General features: G+C 41.7%; 1 protein-coding gene across 2 annotated transcripts in view; it reads right to left on the bottom strand.

Moving 5' to 3' along the window:
* Positions 1-18032, bottom strand: part of ZNRF3 (zinc and ring finger 3) — an 81226-nt gene that overhangs the window by 27212 nt on the left and 35982 nt on the right. Inside the window, exon 2 of one of the 2 annotated variants that reach the window (XM_080628708.1) lies at positions 6046-6171. In XM_080628708.1, coding sequence (XP_080484834.1) covers positions 6046-6171 — 126 coding nt within the window. Of the gene's footprint in view, positions 1-6045; positions 6172-18032 lie in introns of those variants that run through there. The other variant, XM_080628709.1, reaches the window with a different exon arrangement.

Consider the following 18032-nt stretch of genomic DNA (forward strand, 5'->3'; position numbering starts at 1 on the left):
AATTATCTTCTGCTTCATCACAACTTTAAGAACTTCCTTCTTAAAACAGAATGCCTGGGAGTTCAAAACAACCAATATTAATTTTCTGCTGCTGAACATTTCTTCATCTGCAATTTGACACATATTTGGGCCAGCTCTGCCATCAGAAGAGCAGTCCCTTTACCCTCCTCCTCTTGTTCCTACCTCTGATGGACACCACACTGCCAACACAAACCTGCATGTAGCCACACAGTGAAACAAATCAACCCACCCACCCGCTTCAGTCACCCATACTATTACTTGTCAGCCAGACCAATTAGATTTTGCCATAAATTTTGAGATTACTGCCTCAAAATGAGTTCAAAATGCTTTTCAGCTGCTGTTTACAAGGAAGAAACGTGGGCTGGCAGTCAACAGGCAGCAAAGGTCCCCAGACTGTGGAACAGATACACGTGGAATGTCAGCTATTTCAATGGATATAAGAAGTTTTCCTGAAGTGACAGCACCTTCTACCACATGTGGCACAGGACTCATCACAGGGTGGGCTACTGCAGCTGTCACCACCAGTTGAAAGTATCTGAACAAGCAAAGTTTTGGAAATATCCATCAATAGTTTTAGACATGTCTCTTGTTTGAGATCTTTACCTGCTGCATTGCTCAGTCCTAATTGCTGAGTAAGTTTCACATGGAAGAGCATTTGCTGAAATTTCATATACATTACTACAACTGAACGTAATCAATTTCTACAGGAAATTACCTAAACTGTATACAAAACTATTAATGTGATATTTATATAGTCAGTGCAGTTCTAAATTGTACATATAATGGCATGCACAATTTAGGCTATAAATATAAGGGTGTAAGCTGATTTTGCTTAATTTGCCTTTCTTTTTTTAAGCCTTTCAGTAATCTGAAACGGATTAAAACTGACTCCCCACAGGCCCTCTTGTTCCTCGAGTCTTTGAACAGCTCACCCTTTATTCAGCAACTAAACTACCAACACAGCTCTATGATTTCTCTTTTGACTACCTTATAAGAATCTTTATATTTTAACTATGTTGTTAGACAAAAGATTATGAACCACAGTTAGACTGTTTAACACAGACTCAAATTATCCAGGTTGGATGAGGCCTTGGGTGGCATGGTTTAGTGTGAGGTGTCCTTGCCCATGGCAGGGGGGTTGGAACTAGATGATCTTAACGTCCTTTCCAACCCTAACTATTCTATGATGATTCTGGCCCCCACCTTAGTATAATCATAATGATGACGTGGCAAAATAAGAGTTTCTTCTAGTTAGTATTTGTTAATTTTATTTTTTTTTAATAAACTTTTGAAAGAGAGAAAAGAAGTGAATAGATACTGGAAGAAGTGTTAGGAATTTCCCCAAGATTCCTTTGATCTGAAGAAAACAGGAAGCTGTAGTAGTAGGGACATCCTCTCTTTGTTAGGTTCTACTCAGATGCTTATCCTTAAATACACATCCAATTAATACAGAAGAAGAGTCCCTCCAGCAGTCCCTTGAAAAGAAAGAAGAACAAAATCCTTCCCTGTGGACTTTCAAGCCTGCAGAAAGGGAAGAAGTGCTACTTTTCAGCTAATCTTCACGATTTTCTCATTATCTATCCTGTACTGCAATTAAAAAAAAAAAAAAAAAAAAAAACCAAAACGAAACCCAATGGCATTTCTGGGTTGTATTTCAGTCTTGACAGATGCCATTTGACTCCAAAATGACTGGGGCGGGGGAATAACATGGGGCTGCATACTGAAACAAGCAGGACACATGCAGCTACTGTCATCACGACAGCGTGGATGCAGGCATGCAGCAGGTTTGTAGGCAACCCTGCTTTTCCCTTCCTCCAGAGCAAAGCTGCTGCTGGAGCACATGCACAGGCAGGAAAAGGAGAAGAAGCCTCATTGTGCTGTACAGAGGAGGAGGGAATTCCAGGAGGGGAAAGGTTCCCTTTGAAGCACATGGCACTAAGAACTTCTCAGCGACCATGGCAACAGCTCAGTGGGTTCCCAGCCTGAGAACCAAGTTACTACCGCCATGCCTGAGGAACAAAAAAAGTCTGAAAGAAGGAAAGGGAGAGGGGGAGGTGGAGTCGGGGGTGGGGGCAGACAAGCTGGAGCAGAATTAGCCCAGCAGAAACTGAGCGGCTCCCTGGTAGGCAAATCCAGCTAATAATGCTGGTCGGGTTCACAGGGTTTCCTTTTCATTTCCAAAGCTTTCTTCTTCCTCTGTCATTCCCCTCCTAGCCCTATTCAGGAGCTCATGAGATCAGTAAAGCCCAAGCCTTTGCTTTGCCTGCATGCAGCATTGCCTCAAACAGGGTTGCACTGTGATCAAAGGCAATGTTAAATCACTGCTGCCACACACACACCCACTTCTCAATCAGGGGCCAGTTTTCACAGGCACTCCAACAGCAGATACTTTTTTTTTTTTTAAAACTCTTTCATTTCCATTGCACCATGTAACAATGACTAAGAAGGATGAGCGCTTAAAAAAATCAGTATGGAAATGGACACATTAAATTCTGTGCAGCTACCAACTCCGTTTAGCCCAGGGTCAGCCAAGTGGAGGGAGGGAGGTTTTTACTACAGACCAGGGTTTCACTAAAACAAAAAAAAAACCAAAAAAACCCAAACCCAAAACACATACACACAAACTCCCTCCCCCCAAAATCCTCAAAAACCCACCAACAAAAAAACCAAACCAAAACACCCCAAATCAAAAAAAGACCACAACAGCCAAACCCAACAATAAGAATAAACCCATACATCTTTGTACCAGATTTGTATGACATGGAATTTAGCTGTATAGCTTGAAGTGGCCTTTACATTCTACTTCACAATATTCCAAGCTTTCCACAATATCATCCATTTTCTTTCTTTTCATTTTAAACTAAACCTCATAATTTATTCCTTCAAATATACATGCATTCCCCACACAAGCAATAACCTTTCTGCTTCTACTACAATATTACTCAACACAAATGTTCACCAGTTTTAGTGAAACAAATTTAAATTGGCTCCCTTAAAATAGGACTTGCAAATTCTTTTATGGTTTGAGTTAGTTTGAGCTTTTAAATGTATTCCCTTGTGATAGGCCTAAGCTGACATGGTTATCCGTTCCTTATGTGCATCAGAAAGATGGACAAGGTAACTGTCAGCTTAACCAGGATAACTCTCCATATATATCCTCTTCAATCATAGCAAAGATGACAGCATCCAAACTGTCATCCAAATCAGTGAAAAGTGTCAAAATGAAAGAGAACTGCCCACATGTGCCATATCCTGGGAAGGGAAGTGCATACATAGGCAACTGCTCTGCAGAGTCTTTATTATACTTTAAATTGTTAAGGCAGAGTTTCAATTCTGCCCACAACAGTTTTACAAGAAAGCAAGTCCTTAACTTCTCCCACCTTCTGGGCACCAGCTTTATTCCTACTGCCAAATCAATAGGTCAAATTGATCCAACCACATTGCTTTCCAACACAAAAGATTGGGCTTTCATTTCACAGAATGGCTTCTAATGGAATTAAGATCTAAAATACATTCCAGCATTAGGAAATAAGTGGGAACTGAAAAGGGGGGATATTTCTGCTTCCAGCAGGAAATATAATTGATCACACAGTCAGACTTCACTAGACAAAGCAGAATTCCTGTGATCTAGAAATTCAAATACCCTATATACTCAATTTTATGCACCCTATTACATCTTTTAAGGAGGCAAGGATACTCACATTAAGTGAAACCTTACTGTTACCCACCCAAGTCACTCCTGCAGATGCGTGCATAACAAGGGTTGCTTTGCCATTTATCTCACTTGCATAACACCTGGATTTCAGCAACACCAGCAAAGCTAAAATGCAACACTTCATATATGCAAGAGGCCAATACATTTCTGAAATGTTTCACAGCCCTACATCCACAAGACATCTCCGCAAGACATCTCCACAAGAGATGCTGGGCAGGCCAACTTCACAGGATTTTGGTAAAGCAGGAGCCTACCACAACTCTACTGAAAAGCAAACACACTATTAGTCTGGAAGATCAAACAGTGCAGGACAGGCCAGCTTGGGGGCAGGATAATTCAAACTAGATGAGGAACACAGTAAACTTGTACTTGATTTCTCCCTCCTTTTTCCTAAAGGGAAGAAGTCTCATTTCACTCCCCTGTTCAAGGTCACCCCTCCCCCATTTCATTTTCCCTTTCCTTTCTCTTTTCCTTTCCCCCCTCCTTTCCTTTCCTTTTTCATTAGTTTTTGCCTCTTCCCTCTCCCCGCTTCCCTTGCCCTCCTCTCCTTCTCCCTTTCCTGTTTTAAGTCAAACAGCTGGCAAACTGTAAAAACACCCAGAAGATGACACATGGCATGCATGCAGCAGGCTTGATACCTACCCAGGCAAAACAGTCTTCAGGTCAAACTGAATACCCGTGTAGCCATTTGCACCAAAATGCATGGAGGCTAAACTTCTCAGAGACCCAGACAATCACAATGCAATTTATCCCCACTGGCAAGATAATCAGGCTGACTTAACTGACAGACCTGCAAGATGCTCATGGCTGATGCTCCTGCTGCTATCTGCACCCAACTGTATTTCAAGAATTCTGAGAAGTTCTGCTAAACCAGGACATAACTTGAGCATACTGAGGACTGAGCAGAAGGGTTGCAGAGAAAAGATGGAAAGGACATTGCTGTAGCAGCAAGCATGAAATAGGGAACAAACATTTCAGGAAGAGAAGGCACCAGGAAAATACATTTCAGAAGAAATGGTGCCATGCAGATACAGAACGAGGAGGAGCTGCATTACAGTTACTGTGAAGCAAATATTGCCTAGAGCCTTGGCCAGTGTTTTTTCACCTGTTAAAATCACTGCACATAAACTGACACACAGGCAACGTTCTGCCCAAACTCTCTGGAAACACCCTATGCAGAATGCAGGAGTCACCATCGTTATGCATCAAAGCAGATGCTACACTGCTCCTGAAGAAAAGCCAGGGCCTGCTGCTCGGCAGAACAAGCCTCAGGAAGCTACCTATGATCTGCAGATACTGAGGTGCACAAATTCTAGAGATCATTGTGGCTTCAGGGACATGGGGAGTATAGAGGACATGGCAGGATCTGGATATATAGCAGTGGGTCAGGCAAGCAATGTCACTATGTCAGAAAATATTTATAACATTGTGTGTGCAGGATATTTATGGTTTCCACTTTCTTCACCCATTTTGCACACCTACTTCCTACTTTCAAGAGCCCAACAGATTGGACTGAACAGATTCCTTCCTTAAATGGCATTCCCTAAGACCCAACTCAAAAAAATCTAACCTGAGAACAAAAAACAACAGCTTTCTGCTTTCCTTTTTAACATATATGGCAGCAGCGATGATATCTTACTGACTTCACTCCATAAAACAAAGGGAAACATTTTTCAAAGAATTTAGATTCCAGAGGCTGTATTCCACAGGGAGATTCCAGCAAGCTGAAATTTTTTTATCAATACAGTAAGATTCATGTGTTATTAGAGATATTTACCCTTCAATTAAAGCAAAGCAACCTCTTTTCTAGGGTTGAAGACTCCTCTTCCCCCCCCCCCCCCCAAAAAAAAAAAGCATGTCTTCTGATAAAATTGTACCTAATGCAAACCAGTAAGATGCTTTCATTTGACTGCTTTTGATAAGAACATTTCTGTGAGTTAGAATCACACCTGCAGCTCACCCTGTGTCTATTCCAACACTGCTTCTGGAATAGAATGCAACATTTGGAATTCTGGAATAGAATCAAACAATGCCTCTGCTAAACAGCCATTTTTGCAGAATTCTATGCTAGGTTCCGGGAGAGCTCAGAAAGGGGCTGCTAGCACTCAGCTCCCCATCACTACCTCTATCAGCTTAGTTATGACATTATCTTTCTCCAAAGCATCTAGTGTGAAAACAGGCAAAGTGGGGATATTTTGTGGAGTAAATGGAGTTTTCTCTGTTTTATTTCTTAACAATTTTTCTCAGGAAGGAACTTTGCCTTCCCAGAAACAGTCATATGCAGCATTTACCCCAAGCTACCCCCTTACCTTTCCTAAGACAGTGAGGCATGGCTTAGGCTCCAACTCTGGCTGTTCCAGTTTCACCACTCCTACCCAGCCATATTCATATAGGTCTTCCTCATCATTGCTATTACACAGTCCAAGTGGATGCATCTGAAATAGAATCAGAAAGAAACCTTTAGACCATCAGTAGAATTCAAAAAATCATAGATTTCTTTTGAATACCTTAGTTTATAATATACAAATTTTTTTATTAAGGTACACTGGAAAAACTGAAACATAAGGCTGATATATGGAGAGTTCAGTAAATTTCTGAAGCATGCTATGAGTAAAAAAAATTTTGGAGTGTTGTATGAGCTCACTCTCATCTTGCTTATGAAAAACCATTTAAAGCTCCCAATCACTTACTATTTTTCAAGATTCATCACCAATTCACCTGTATTTTTATTCTTCTGGGGCAGGGGAAGAGGGGAAGCCACTACAGTACTAGACAGGGTAGAATCCTCTGCCCAACTCTGAATTCACAATTTCTCCTTTTATTTGTTACTAGTTACTACAACACAGTACTGAGCTGTCAACAGTCTCACAGAGATGAGCTGCTCATCTTCCTCCATTTAAAAGCTTGGATGAGCACTGAGGAACCACTCCTGAAACTCAGCATCTGATGGCTGAACTATTGAGCATAGACATAAAAAAAAGGAAGGGAGGCAGGCAGAGAGTGTTCTCTCCAAAATTGCCAGGGCATATTTTTCAACATAATTAACCCCAAAAGGAGTCCATAGGATCCTTTATAAGTAAACACAAACCTTTAATCTATATTAAATATCTAAAGAAACAGAGAACCATCACCTTGATATAATTCCCTTGATGCACACTGTATCAATTGAGCTTTGAAACCATAACCCATATCTAAGAAGTTTCTACTTCAAAATCCTTGAAATGTGCTGGAGCACTTTCCACACACCTGAAAGGGCAAAGTGGAAACCATGACTCAGGTGCTTTTATCCAAGGTTACAAAATCTGAAAACACTGCTGAGAGGGTTAAAATAACTTCAGAAAGAGCTACACCAGTTTTAAGTGAGTCTGTGTTACAGAGCAGACAAACAGTAAACCAAAGGAGGAACATTTCACTTTGTAACTCCAGCACCTCAGAAAGTCCTAGTGATTACAAGAAAACTTCCACTCTTCCGTTGGTTTGGTTTTTTTCCCCCCGCCTGCCCACATAAGGCATTGCAATGTTACAAACCACGATGTGAACAGCTCAGGATCTCCGTACTGTCACGAGATAAAAATCTCGGTCTTTTTCCCAACCATAAACAAAAATACCTTCTCTGCCCACCTTACTCCAGAAAATATCTTGGAAGAAGGCCAAGAGGAAGAGAAGATTCTTTCCACAGCCACTTTGTTCCAGAATACTGTTATTCCCCAACAGCTTCCAAGTGTGAATAGCCCTTTAGATCACAGTTAGCAAGCAGATTCTGCAGTTACCATCCCTGGAAATCAAGACAAGCAGAGAGCTGAAAACACCTCTTCCTTTTACAAAGCCTGTGTTTCCTTACCCTTAAAAAGAAACTGGTGATTTTGTCACCTTCTCAACCACAATACTGCCCAACACCCTGTCTCCAACAGGAATGCCCCAAGCACCTGAGAAGACAGCCTTCCTGTTTAGAGGCAAACAAGCTGCACATTACACACAACTCCGAAGACAGTTAAATATTCACAGTGTAGAACATTAAAGGCCTCTGAAAAGGGTTTTCAAGACAGTCAGGAATTTGCAACATCCAAGCATGTTCATACCCTAGCTCAAGCATCTCACCTTCATACACAAGGCGCATATTCTATGTGGCACCAAGCACCCAGGCATTTAGTAAAACCAAAGCTGAATTTCTGAACACTCCTGTCTTCTTCAAAAACTTGGCCTGCAAAAGGACCTGTGCACAGCTCAGTAGACAAAAATCACAGGTCTGGAAGCAGCAAAGCCCTCAAAACTCAAATAACCTTGACACTTCTATGAAGAACCAACAAATCACTTAAACAAAAAGCTTTGCTAGACCTTTGGGGTGCCACAGCTAACAATTCCTTATGATTTGAGACTTCAGTAAAACAACAGAAACCACACAAAGCCCCAACAAATAAACAAAAAACCCCAAACCATTTTCAATCCTGATACGAATATTAACTTGGTGCATTTGGAGAGGCGAGTGCAAGGCACAAGATAAAGCACTCTAAAGTAGTTATCAGCAAACAAACCTCTATATGGTTAGACCCCCACAGTAAGAGTAGCTGTCCAGAAAAAAAAATAAAAATCTCTTTCCTGTAATAAGTCATGACCAGAAGAAACAAACATAAGAACTGGTAAGAGCAGAAGATGGAGAAACATAACATGGGGAAAACATAACCCCTTTTTTAAAAAGGGGAAAAAAAAAGGAAGATCTGGGGAACTACAGGCCAGTAAGTCCAAAATCCATGCCCAGCAAGATCATGGAACAGATCCTCTGCAACACTCTGCTGAGACAAATGGAAAACATGAATGGAAACGGAGGTGATTTGCGACAGCCAACATGGCAACTAGGGGCACATCGTGCCTGAAAACTTCAGTCCATTTTCTGTAGGTCTTATTCCAGGTTCACATCATACACCAACAGCAGAGTTTTGCTGCAAGAGAGACTGACACATCCTGCCTTCAGCAGACCATAAATCAGCAGAAGCTGCCAAGGCTGAAATTACCAGATCATTTTGACTCTAGCTTCAACCCAAACGGAATAATGTGACTCCTAAAAAGGCACTTGTCTCTCTCTGACAAACTGCTAACCAAATTCATTGTCTCCATGGTTCCCCACAATAGAACTGCAGGACTCTGTGTCCTATTGTATGAAAACAGTGATATGCAGCTTCCAAGATCATAAAGGATGATCACTCCTGTAGCATAGCCTCGCAGAGCTCCTATATTCCAATCAGGAGAAGGTAGGTACAGAGAGCATATCCAGTACGTTCTCCCTTTCAGCAGAGGTATATGTCCTTGAGAGGAAAACGTTAATAGGAAAACCTTCTAATCTCACTATACCAGATTAGCCAAGAAGTAAGACTGAGAAATGACATGCATTAAGAAGGATTCAGAGAGCATCATGTGCTTTCAGCTCCCTTTGACAAAAAATACACATGACAACATTAACTAGTAGTACCTGAGGATTATGTATCATGCAGTAGGTACCAAGCACTAAATCTGAAATTTTGAGACAATTCTGGAATACAAACTTTAAACAAAAACCAATTTGTGAAACTAAATGAACTCTTTGAAAAGCTGCATGAGACTTCAAATGGAAATGTAGAATATGAAACCGGGCTGGGGAGCAGACAAGAACGAAGAACTGTATGAGATCTGAGAAACATCGGTTATTATTCTGGTAAGAGGCAACTTCTGCTCAGATCTACTGATGACTATACAGCTTTTTGAAACTCCTTTTCCAAATACGTGCAGCCCCTGCTTCCTGAACCTAGTCTAAAGAGCTGCATTTCCGAGGAAGCTTCTGAACTCTATCCTGGTGCAAGAACCTTAAAAAAAAAAAAAATAATCAAACCCCCCAAAAACCCCATCCCTGCCAAGTTTGTTAATAAAGGGAAAAAAATAAGTAGGAATTCATTTCCTCAGTACAGGAGTCATGCTGTTCACAGCTGTATTCAAATTCTTGTCTGAACCCACTTAGAATACACACTTTTACTCAGAAACTATAGCAAGGTTGTACTATGAGCTAGTTACTAGATGAAAGCAGTTCTCTGGCTAGAAGACAAAACCAAACGGCTGTTTCAGAAGATTCCTCCTCCAACACGGCCATGCTGGCTTCCGTCATTGCTGTCCAAGGACAAGTGTGACCACAGCAAGTGGATTCCCTTTTGTAGCCCGAAGAGCCAGTGACAGAATGCCATCTTACATTTCCTACCAGTGCACAGAACACTAAAGCAGAGAGAAGACTGAAATTTATTAAACCACCACACAATGGCAAAATGATCTTGCACATGAGAAACCTCAAACCCAAAATCAAAACCCAGTGTAAGCAGTATGCAAAACTAATAGGGCGCTGCAGGCTTTGTGCTGGCAAATGTAGAGAACTTATTAGGTACATCTGCAGGCTACAAACTCCTGAGGATTTTGTTGCATCACTTTGGAATCTCACCAGAGTAATTATGGAAAGGAATTACGTTATCCCACTAGTGCTCCCTCAAAATCTCCCTGTTTCAGGAAGGGACAATTGACAAAAACATTGCGCTGTTCAATTAAAACCACGTGCACTGCAAAGGCAAACTGTTCCTAGGCTATTTGTTCCAGTAGATCTGAAGATCTACAGGACCAACACAAATACTCATCTAAGGGGTAAATCAGACACATCAGTCATCAGCTCTGTGCAACCATTAACACATCAGGGCAGCTCATATTCAAGTACCCAGTGCCAGCTCTTTTAATAAAACGGCATTATTAAGTCAATGACAGATTGTGAAATCTACCAATTTACTAACCTTATCGTGACCAGAACTTGGAAACATGACCTCTGTGCCCACTCTCCAGCACCTCTTCCTCTGGGCTCTTCATGGAGTTCTGTGATACCACTCTTCTCATCTTTGTGGGTGCTCTCATCTGTTCACACTGATTAGATTTCAGGCTTTTAACGCAGATCATTTAAACCTCTACTCAAACCATCTTCTTCGCCAACTTCATCCTGATTGCATCCTTCATGGGTAAATTACCAATGGCAATCTGATCACCTTCCTCAAAATTCCATTCCTGCCCCACCGGCCAAATGAAGACATTCACTTCCCCCACCTCAGAAACACATTTGGGTGTTTGCATAACAATTTTACAACATTTCCAAAAATCCTTTACTGTGTGTATTTCTGCAGGGAGTGCATATATCCTTTATTCAACTCATCAATTGCCATTTTACCTACTTCAACTTCCTTCTCCCTGAACACACCAAGCCTTATAGTAACATTTCTGACCAGCACTGTCAGATTTGTGTTTGTTGTGCATCACTGAGCATGCAGATTTCCACCCAGGAACAACTTCTCTGAATAAATTTCTCTCTGGCTTCCCATCCCAGCCAACAGCATTTCATTCACACTTCATGTTGAGATTCCAATGGCTAACACGAAAGCCACCTTCACTGGACACTGGGGTTTGGTCTATTCACAGGGTTGTTTGGTTTTGGTTGTTTAGGGTTTTTTGTTGTTTTCAATTACACTACAATTAAGGATCCCAAAGGGCTTAAACACAAAACAAAAACAAAAAGGGTACATTCACACCATGTGAAAATCACAAGTGAACTTCAACCTTCAAGGCATTAAATCCACATGGTATATAATGACACCAAATATTTATTGGCTTGGGTGTGGAAGCAGGCCAGTTATCGTCTGCACACAGAGCGATCCCATTATGTTGCTTTGGTAGCCATGCTAGGTTGGGTAAAACCAGGCTGGCATTTCTGTGTCTTACATGTTCCAGAAGTTTGCAGAGAGACAGTGCTTGTCAACACTATAAACAGATTCCCTAATTTCAGTTCTACCGAAAACAAAACAACACAACCCTAAAAGATCTTAACTCTTTCCCTTTCCTGCCAAAACATGAGTTCTGGTAAATACAAGCCGGGTCTGGATAACACAACCTGAACAGTCTTAAGAACTTCAATAACATTCCTTAGAGACTCAGCATTACCTTCCCAGCTTTCTTCTGGGTGAATTCTTTATTGAAAACTCAGTTCTTCAAATCCCACAAGCCACAAAACATCATTCTTTCTCCCCACCCTTTGGGCAGAAACAGCTGAAAGATGGTCCATGCTGCACGCATGCCTTCGCTGAGCAGCCACAAGTTTCAGCAGTGCAATCTCTGCTCCCTCCCGAGAGGCCTCCTGTGAGCTGGCAGTGTGGAAACATGGCGGGACACATGCAATGATTAGAACGTGTGCTCTGGTCACAGCGATGAGAGCAGTAACAAATGAATTAAACAAGAACCTCTGCACTAACATTACCTATTTACTCTTCCCATTCTTTTCTTAGTTAAATTTTAGGCTTCCTCCCCGTTGAGCTGCCCACAATGTCCCCTGTGTTTAATCCCCTATAACTCTAACAGGTATTTATCTCCTGACAAGCAACAAGAGAAGAAACATGCCACAGACACCTTTCACCCAGCTGGGGCTCTGACCCTGTATCTGAGGTTGACCCTATTTCTTTTTTTGAAAACAAAGCATCTCAGATTCTGTAAGACTTGAGATGCCTCCACCTCCTGCTTACTTTCATCCTTCCACTTAGTGCAGCACAAAAGGCAGCCATACCTACCCACACACAATGTGCATCTACAGAATCTGTGACTGATTCTTATTGGTGATCCAGCATTCAATGAATAAATGTACCTCCATGAAGCCAGGTAAAGACTTACATACATGTCACAGAGCCCTAAGTAACCCACTGCATTGACCTGGAACTTTCGGTTGGTAACACTGCCAGAAGGATTTTCATACTTTCTGTGGCAGAAGATTAATATGTAGAGAAGCATTACATATAGTTCCCAGTTCATGAAACAAAGGCCGGGGTACCAAGGCATCTCTTTCCAAAATACTGAAGTATGAATTCAATTAGGGCAAAGAACTGAGCACAGGGCAAAAAAGTTGCACTGGGTAGAGAAGAAAAAGGTAGTAACCTAGAGAGGTTTCCGTCAGGACACAAAGCAAGCCTTTTTAGAGGAAAGGCAAGACACCTGGCTAACACCCTTTAGTGAGAACAGTGACTGGACTAACTGTATGAAGTACTCCAGTAGAGCTTATATATTTAAATATTCAATATGAGACCCAGAAGGCTGCAAACCAGTTAAGTCAGTGTTAGCAACACTCATTTTTTGCATTTCCTCTGAAATTTTGCCTTCTTACCTATTAAAAATTACTTTGCACTCATTCTCCAGGATAGATATCAGTCATCCTGGATTGTTGCCACTGCTGTGATTTTGGTCTTCAACACAATGCAGCTACATCACCACAAAACTTTTTTTGTTCCTACTACTTACAAATACATTGAAATGATGAACTTAACTTTTCCATTTCTTGTTTACTTTTCTGTATTTGCAAAGCAACCTGTTGCCAAAAAAGGTGATTTAAGGTTCTTGACTGCAATATTCCAGCCCAGTATTACTAAGACCTCACCAGAAAGAGTGGCTCAGGCAGTAGGCTCTATCAGTCCTTTTTGAAAAAGGCATCAGTAGAATGTGCCATGACAGATGAGTGACCTTTCAAGAATCTTTCAAGAAAAGGAAGCTTTTTAATAAATAAATAAATAGTTGCCATTTTCTCAGCAGCCTCATAAAACATGAGGGTTTTATGCTGGCTGCAGCTGGAATATACCAACCTTTTAAAAAAAAGGTGAAAGAGGGAAGCATTTCCCCACCTCCCTGTGGTTCCTCTAGAGCATGCAGCTTTGCTGTGCAGAGGAACATTTGGCCTCCAGCACAAGTACATTAAAGCACAGTTTCTGTTTGCTTTCAGACTTTTGTTTTGAAGAAGAGCATCCTGCCAAAAACCAAATCACCACAAAATGTAACATTACAGAACCTGAGCATTTCAGCAGTGTGCTTTTCTTGGCTATCAGTTGTGACGTGTGGTTTGACCTAGCGGTTAACATTGAACCCACAAGTGGCTTTCACTGAACTTTCTCTATGGCAAGAGCATCAAGCATTCCTGAAATCCTCTCACAGTCCACTTCACTCCAGGAAGTATGCCAAAAGAGATGATGATAAATCCAGTCTCTGCTGCAATTAAATGCAAAAACAGAGATACGCAGTTGAACACATCCACCATGCAGAAAAGGCTAGTAAAATTCTACAATGCAGACAGGCCGGTACTACACACAGCCCATCAAGTCCTGCGTAAAGGAGTGACAAACTTTACGAGCAGCCAGAGTAGATTTTGTTAACTAGGAAAGCAGACCTTGGCACTGATCTAGTTGATCAGCACACTCATCATCATGCAACTCAAGAAGCAGCATCATTCCTTTACTCCTGACTCAGGGATATCCAACCTGTAACCTGGAGAGTATGTGAAGTGCTTGTGAGAAATTCACCTGTACCAAGGCCCAGCTTCAAATCCTTCACGAGAGGAAGAAAACCTGAAACATGTACCTGGCAGCAGCAGCATACTCCCAGACATCATCCTGCTAGGACTACCCCAAAGCAGGCATTACAGATACCCACAGCACATGCAGCGACAGACGCATACAAAGCTGTAAATTCAGCACATCTTCATCAGATTTACTGCACTGGCAGAGATCAAGTGTATTGCCCACACTGTGCAGCTGAGCAACCTACTGCAACAAAGCAACAGGACACTAATTATTCAAACACTTTGCAAGGGAAGCTCCCAGCCCATTCAGATAACTCACCTCTCCTTCCTTCAAAGGGTCCCAAACTCCGTTAAAAGATGTGCATACCCAAGATAACTTGAGGGCTTTCTACTCTCAAGAATTTAAGCGCTTTTGATTACACCAAATTCTCCTACCACAATACTGACAGAGCAAAAGGGAACAATCATATTTATAGTTGTGTTTTTTTCCTCTAAAAAGGGTGGAAAGAGGCTGGCAAAAGATGCAGGCATGATGTCACTAAGGACAGGGGAAACTGCAGGGAAAAGCAGGAGTGAAATGATACCTTCAGAGATTACTTTGGCAAAAGGCAGCTGCCAGTAGCTATACAGTAAAACAAGAGTCCTGGCCCTATACAGAACAAGACAGGTCCCTAAAATGCACTAATGACCAGAACTCTGGACATACTCATAACTGGCTGGGAAAAATAGGATTACCTTACGTCTCATGAACAACTACATTTGTCCTATAGCACTTAAGTGGGGACTTAAAACTGTAGGTATCAGATCAGTGCCGCATAATCTCCTCAACTTAAGTTAAAGGTGTCATATGGAGTTACATATACTTTGCAAGTAAGTTTTCTAGCAGAAAGTGGAGTGGAAAGTATGAAGAGACCCTGACAAACATTGCACAACATAATGGAGTCTATTTTGTTCAACCTCAGGGAGTGTTTGGGGCCCAGAAAGAATGACTGGAATTATTCAACAGCAAAAAAAACCCTACAGTTGATTGAAATTGTTCCTATAAGAAACCCCAAAAGAAATTCCCATTTTAACTCCCTTGCCAAAAGCACATATGATGCACACTTAGGAAAGGAGTGAATTTGGTTGGGATGAAAATTCCAGGAGTGTAGGAGGGAATTAAAAGATAACACACGTGCACGCACCAGCAAAGGTAGTGCTGTGTTTCACAAAAGCACACAGCTCTGTGAAAAATCTGAGCTACTCATTTCCAGATTGTATTTTAGAAAGAAAGTTTAGCAAGCAGATTGACAGACCTCATGCTGACCCAAAATGTCACAGTACTGTAAGTCTCTAGATCAATAGTGACTGTTCTTTATATGTATAAACTGACTTGTGACTGATTTCCATACTCAGTATAGTCCATTTTTCTGACACAATCTCACCCAGACCCTGGCTTTCCAGGAAGTTCTTGATGTTACATGGAGTTTAAGAGGTGACTTGCTTCTCCAGAGTCCTCTAGGATTCCTGGCTGTCCTGGTTTAGCAGTAGCAGTCATTTTTTCTACTGGTGCAGTGCTGTGTTTTGACTTTCGACCTGGGAATAATACTGATAAAGCCAATGTTTTCAGTTGTGGGTCAGAATGTTTACCCTGACCAAGGACTTTGTGAGTCTCATGCTCTGCCAGGGAGGAGGAGAAGCCAGGAGGAAGCAGGGACAGGACACCTGACCCAAACTAGCCAAAGAGGTATTCCATACCATAGCACGTCATGCCCAGGATGTAGAATGGAGAGCCCCCGGAAGGGCTGGATCATGGCAGGGTGGGGGTGAGGTACCGGTTGGTGAGCGGTTGTATTCTCTTGCCTTGTTATTTCCTTTATCATTATTACTATTAGTGGTAGCAGTAGTGATTTGTGTTATACCTTAGTTATTAAACTGTTCTTATCTCAACCCGTGGGAGCTGCATTCTTTTGATTCTCCTCCCCATCCCTCCAGGAGCGGAGGGAAGAAAGGTGGGGGGGGGAAGTGGACTTCGTGGTTCTGATTTACGGCCTGGGCTTAAACCACGACACTGGCAAAAGAAGATACTCTGTGTATTTTGCAGCAAGCTGCTAACAAAAATAGCTGGTTTGCTTGCATTCAGTTGTGGGGAATTGTGCTGGATGAATTGAGAAGGGTAGACAGGAAGACGATGACAAAGATGAGTTGAAAATAACACAAATTATTTCTGAGGCATCTTTTAGGTTTTAAAGAAACTGAGAAACCTCAATAGATCCCATGCATCGAAACTACACACATACAACACGACTTGCAGAACTACTCCATGGGACTACTCTACCTGGACCCATGCAAAGCATTTGACATTGTCCTCCACAACATCCTTGTCTCTAAAATGGAGACACATGGATTTGATGGATGGATCACTCAGTGGATAAGAAATTAGCTGGATGGTCACACTCAAAGAGTTTCAGGTCAATAGCTCAATGTCTGGGTGGAGATCAGTGACAAGTAGTGTCCCTCTGAGGTCTGTACTGGGAGCAGTGGTATTTAACATCTTTGTCGAGGACACGGACAGTGAGATTGAGTGCATTTTCAGCAAGTTTCTGGATGACACCAAGCTGAGTGGGGTGTTTGATACTTTAGAATGAAGGGATGCCATCCAGAGGGACCTGGACAAGCTGTAGGGAATATGGAAAGATGAAATAGGGAGTTTGGGCAGGAGGGGGTAAAACCTACAAGAAAAATATTTTGTGCTTTCTTATCTAGTTGCGATCTCCACTGTTTGGTGGTAAAGTATTGCATTAACCAGCAATCCTTTCTCCCATGACTTCTGTTTCTTGTGATATGTGCTGATAGAGGTAAACACTGAAGTCACCACCAAGAATTACATCTCCAGACACATGAAATAAGACAGGTTAATTGCCACAAATGTAAAGAACTTGTGGAATGACTTGTGACATGATGATTTGATTTAAGATGCCAAAAATTTCTTTAGAAGCTATGATTGATCTGGGGGAGGTTTTCAGCTCACCTGGAGACTAGAAAGGTAACTGCAACAACAGGGTGTTCTGTTTCACTAGTTGTTAATAGTTTATTTACAGCAGCAATCTAAGTGTTGTCCTACAAGGAGAGCTGCTTTTAGCAGTGAGGAGACTGCTCCAAGAAATACTCCATGTATATCTGAAAATGCACTACCTCAAAGGTTGTTACATAAATTCCATTTTGATCATGGTACTGCTACAAAGACACAACATCGCCATCATCTTCCTCTGCAAGAGAATGTAGAGGACTGCTTACGTCACAAAGCACCCCAATGCATATTTCAGTCTCCCCAATCCTTCTTTTCCTTCTCTCCTTTTCCAGCCTGTCCATGTGACGAGAGAAGCTGAAGCTAGACATGCTTCTCCTGCCTTTTCTACAGCAAGCCTGCTAGTTCGTTTCATCTTGCTTCACTCAGAAAAATGTCAGTTAAACTCCGTTATTTACTCATCTGCACATTCTAACTGCCTGCTGAGAAGCAAAATCCTGCACAGCAACCTATATTCCAGTCAAAACACTTGGAAGGCTTTGCAAGCATCACAATCTCCCTTACTACGCAATTCACAGACCAAGACCATGGGTCTGTTACCCATGGTCCATGCGCGTCTTCCTGCCAGAAAGACAAAGGTGATTATCAGTCCTGATGCACCAGATGCAGCTTTCCCATGGAAAGAGGAAAAGGGACATGGTCTCTCACATGGGCTGAAGGAAGCTACAAAATTAAGTCTAATAAATGTCATACTTTTATTTCAGAGGAAAACGTAGGTATATAGCAATGCCAAAATAGGTTAGGCTACATCACCCACATTAGTAGCACGTAAAATAAGAGTTATGATCTGCATGGCCTACTTTTCCTCAGGTTTTGCAAGAGTAAATAAATTACATGAAGAAGTCTGGTACTGA

This window comes from Psittacula echo (genome assembly GCF_963264785.1).
Source record: "Psittacula echo genome assembly, chromosome: 13".
Lineage (NCBI taxonomy): Eukaryota > Metazoa > Chordata > Aves > Psittaciformes > Psittacidae > Psittacula > Psittacula echo.